Here is a 4,008-nt window from a genome sequence, read left to right as displayed (position 1 = left end):
TCTCTCCGTTTAAGCTCTGTTGTCCTCGTTAGGCTAAGGATTCAAATCAATTCAAATCTAATCACAAGCACCATGATCGGTTTGTGGTCAGCTCCAAGGGTTCAAATTCATTCAAATCTAATCACAAGCACCACGATCGGCCCATGGTCACCCCAATGGATCTGTACTACAATATCTTCCAGTCCACGTAGGTTATGGGCCAGATCTGCTCAGATACCATTTGTCACAATCCAGTATCTCACCCAAAATGACTAGCCGGAATGTAATATTTAGATTTCTTAAACCTGTATAAGTATCAAACATTTATCCAGTGAATAACCGATATAGGACTAAATATACGTCCGTATAGATCCTCACACTATCTGTCATAAATCATATCATTTTCATCACCATCTTCCAGCTGGGATGCAAATCACAAAGCAAAGTCCCAACCGGACACCTACATTCACTGATTTCCTGACTATTGCACCATCAAAAGAATTCTCGACTATCGTCCACATTGAGTCGGTATTCCCGTGCTCGTTCGACGATTGCTATGCATGCACGGTGGAGAGCCTTGTAGAATAGGCTGGCTTGCCATCCACTTGATATGCGGCCCCAATACGTTAACAAAAAGACCGGCCACGCGGTTTTGGTCGCAAATCTATGTGGAATGATTCGGTCGGCTTATCTCCGTCCGCTTCAGCTTTCAAATAACAGCATTGCTTTCTTAGAAGAGGATAGACAATTAGACATCGATCACTATCATAATTATATCTGTAGCTCTTTTGCTATAAACTATTTCAGATAAAAAATTGATAGAAACTTTGAACGTTAAACAAAAAACTAAGTTATCAAAGAAGGCGGCAAATGGCTGCACTTCTTTAGCAAAAAAAAAAAAAAAAAAAAAAAAAAGGCTGCACTTCAAATACTATTAATACGTATGATCAAATGGACCTTTTCCAAAACTCCCGTGACAGCTATTATTATAAGAGTCATAAATCTACCTTTCGTCCAGTCTTCTTTCAACAAGATTCGCCGAAGTACTTTTTTTTTTTTTTTGGTACCAAAAAAAAAGTACTTTTTTTTAAGCTCATGTAAATGTAAATATTAAAAAAAAAGAGATTATTGACATCCAATCGATTTATGCCTCCTCCAGTACGCAATGCTGGGGAGGCGCTCGACGGCGGAACGGCCCGACGTTCACACACGTTCCCGTACGGTACCCACCCTCGCCGCCCCGCCTTCCATTATTCCACCGTTATCCCCAACCCCACGCCTCCTCTTCTACTTCCCCTCCCCCAATCCCAAACTCTGTCCGATATGCTATCCTAATCGCCATCCTTATCCCATATGTGCCGGAATAGAAGGGACGTCGTGGCCTCCGCTCCCCATCCCCGACGCAGACCCCAACCCAGGCCCTCCCCCCGCGCCTCCGCATCCTCCTCCGCCGCCCCCTCCTCCTCGTCAGCACCCGCCGCCTCCTCGTCAGCACCCGTCGCCACCAGCTCCGCCAGAAGTGACCTCACCGCCCTCTTCTCCACCTCCTCCTCCTCGACCTCCCTCCACGACCTCCGCCTCTCCCTCCGCGACAAGGGCCCTATCCTATACTCCTTCACCGAGATCCTCGCCGCCACCAACAGCTTCCTCTCCCCTCCCCTCTCCTCCTCCTCCTCCTCCTGGCGCTGCTCCCTCCGCGGCGCCGACGCCACCGTCGTCCGCCGCCCCTTCCGCGGCGACGCCGCCGCCCTCCCCGCCCGCCTCGCCGCCCTCTGCCGCAGCAACCACACGGCCGTCGCCCGCCTCCTCGGCGCCTCCCTCGCCGGCGACCACCTCTACCTCGTCTACGAGTACGTCCCCGGTGCTACCCTCGCCGACTGCCTCAGAAACCCTAGAAACCCTAGCTTCTCCCCCCTCTCCTCCTGGCTCTCCCGCGTCCAGGTCGCCGCCGACCTGGCCCAGGGGCTCGAGTACATCCACCACTATTCCGCCGGCACCAGCACGCAGTCGCCCGCGCCGCCGGAGCGCAGGCGGCCCCGCGGCACCGTCCACGACCGGATCAAGAGCTCCGCCGTCATAGTCACCGAGCACGGCTTCCGCGCCAAGATCTGCCACCTCGGCGCCGCGGAGCTCGCCGGGGACGTCCCGGTCGACGACGAGGAGACGGAATCCGGGGAGATCGCGAGCGCCTCTACTCCGCGGAGATCGGAGACCCGGGCGACGAGGATCGAGGGGACGAGGGGGTACATCGCGCCGGAGTTGATCGCTGGCGGGCGGATCTCGCGGAGATCCGACGTGTTCGCATTCGGCGTCGTCCTCCTCGAGCTGCTCTCTGGGGAGGAGCCGCTCCGTTACCGGTACGACCGGGAGAGCGGGGGGTTGGAGAGGATTTCGATCATCGAGACGGCGCGGAGGGCGGCGGAGGAGGAAGAGGTGGAGGAGAGGTATATGAGGGTGAGGGGGTGGGTGGACCGGAGGTTACGGGACTCGTTCCCGGTGGAGGCGGCGGAGAAGCTGATCCAGGTGGCGCTGCGGTGCGTGGAGGCGGAGGCGGAGGCGGGGAGGAGGCCGGACATGATATGGGTGGCGGGGAAGCTGTCGAAGCAGTTGATCGAGGCTAAGGCGTGGGACGAGAAGGTCAGGGTTCCGGCGGATTTCTCTGTGTCGCTTGCTCCGCGGTGAGCTTTGGATGTGACGGGAGTGCATTTTTTTCACTATTTTTTTTGTTTTACATTACTGCACTGTTTTACATTACAGCACTTTGAAAACAAAATACTGGGATTTCGACCGGAGATCTTCGAGGTCGTAAAGATCGGCTCGGCCTTAATGTAAAGCTGCGGTCCTAGTTAGGTTGCCACGCGACTAGGATTAACACCTGTTTTGGATAAGTCAGACAAAATAATTGAGTTGTAAAGCCGGCTAACCCAACCCGAACCCGATTCAGAATCTTCGGTTTGGGTCAAAAAAAAAACTGGGGTTTGCGTTTCTAAATTTAATCTTGGAATATTTATTCGGTTGGTTTTGGGCCCACGCAGATCCATACCCAAAAATCTGAAACCCTATATATATATATATATATATATATATATATATATATATATATATATATATATATATATATATATATATATATATATATATATATATATCACAAATCATGATTAGATTGGATATTCATGATGTTTACTTTGGATAAAGTAATATTGTTGACGTATTTAGTAACGTGGAGAAATAAAACTCTGACCGTCCAAATGGTTCGACGAATATCCAAATCTGGTATGTGACATGGTATCCACTAACGTTCATGGGATGGCCAATTGGGTTTGCATATCCATGCGGCTGAATCCGATTGGAACCTGGTGGACCTTCCCGTCTTTGGTAGCCGAATTGCGTGGTCAAATTTGAGAGAAAAGCAGGCATAGCAAACTTCTATTTTTCCATCTTTGGTGAATGGGGATGACTCTTTCTCCTCCTGGGCTTCCAATCATGTTCCTATTGGATTGTGTCTTTGGTACAGTTTTTATTGGATTGTTTAGTGGGGATTTGTGGATGAAAACTATATCTTTCAGTTCTGATTGGCATGGTGGGGTCCGTTCGTGAGGAAAGCTATATCTACGGTGGCTCTTTTGCTTTCTAGTTGTTAGTGATATGGCTTTCTTGAAGAGTGCCTATGTGGTTAGTCTGGAGGAATTGAAGAAAGCTAGAAACTTGGCGGCTAGAAATCTTTCTTTAGCTACTTTGTTGCAAGTTGCTAATTTAAATGTAGAGAATAAGAATTTTCTTGAAGGTGAGATATGACTAGGTGCTCCCTCATAAACAATTGAATGAGATTTTCAAGAAAGGCGAACTTGTCAAAAACACATGATGAAAAAGGATCATCATCAGATCCAATGTGAACTAGTTTGGCCATTTTATGTCCGCCGCATTCAGAACCAATCATAAGGTGTAACTTTTAGAGTATGCAACTTTCTCACATGATCATGCGACCGTGTTCTAGGCACTAAAACAAAGTTTTTTCAAGTACAATGG

General features: G+C 49.4%; 1 protein-coding gene across 1 annotated transcript; it reads left to right on the top strand.

Moving 5' to 3' along the window:
* Window positions 1–1,332: 1,332 nt before the first annotated feature.
* Window positions 1,333–2,661, top strand: LOC103695734 (lysM domain receptor-like kinase 3). Its single transcript, XM_008777128.4, has one exon. The coding sequence runs from the start codon at window positions 1,333–1,335 to the stop codon at window positions 2,659–2,661; it is 1,329 nt and encodes a 442-aa protein (XP_008775350.2).
* The last annotated feature ends 1,347 nt before the right edge of the window (window positions 2,662–4,008 follow it).

This window comes from Phoenix dactylifera, chromosome 2 (assembly GCF_009389715.1).
Source record: "Phoenix dactylifera cultivar Barhee BC4 chromosome 2, palm_55x_up_171113_PBpolish2nd_filt_p, whole genome shotgun sequence".
Lineage (NCBI taxonomy): Eukaryota > Viridiplantae > Streptophyta > Magnoliopsida > Arecales > Arecaceae > Phoenix > Phoenix dactylifera.
Note: the sequence above shows the minus strand (reverse complement) of the source record. Positions and strands in the feature narration are given on the sequence as shown.

Coding starts and splice junctions, on each gene's coding strand:
- LOC103695734 (XM_008777128.4), top strand. CDS start 1,333: ATGTGCCGGAATAGAAGGGACGTCGTGGCCTCCGCTCCCCATCCCCGA.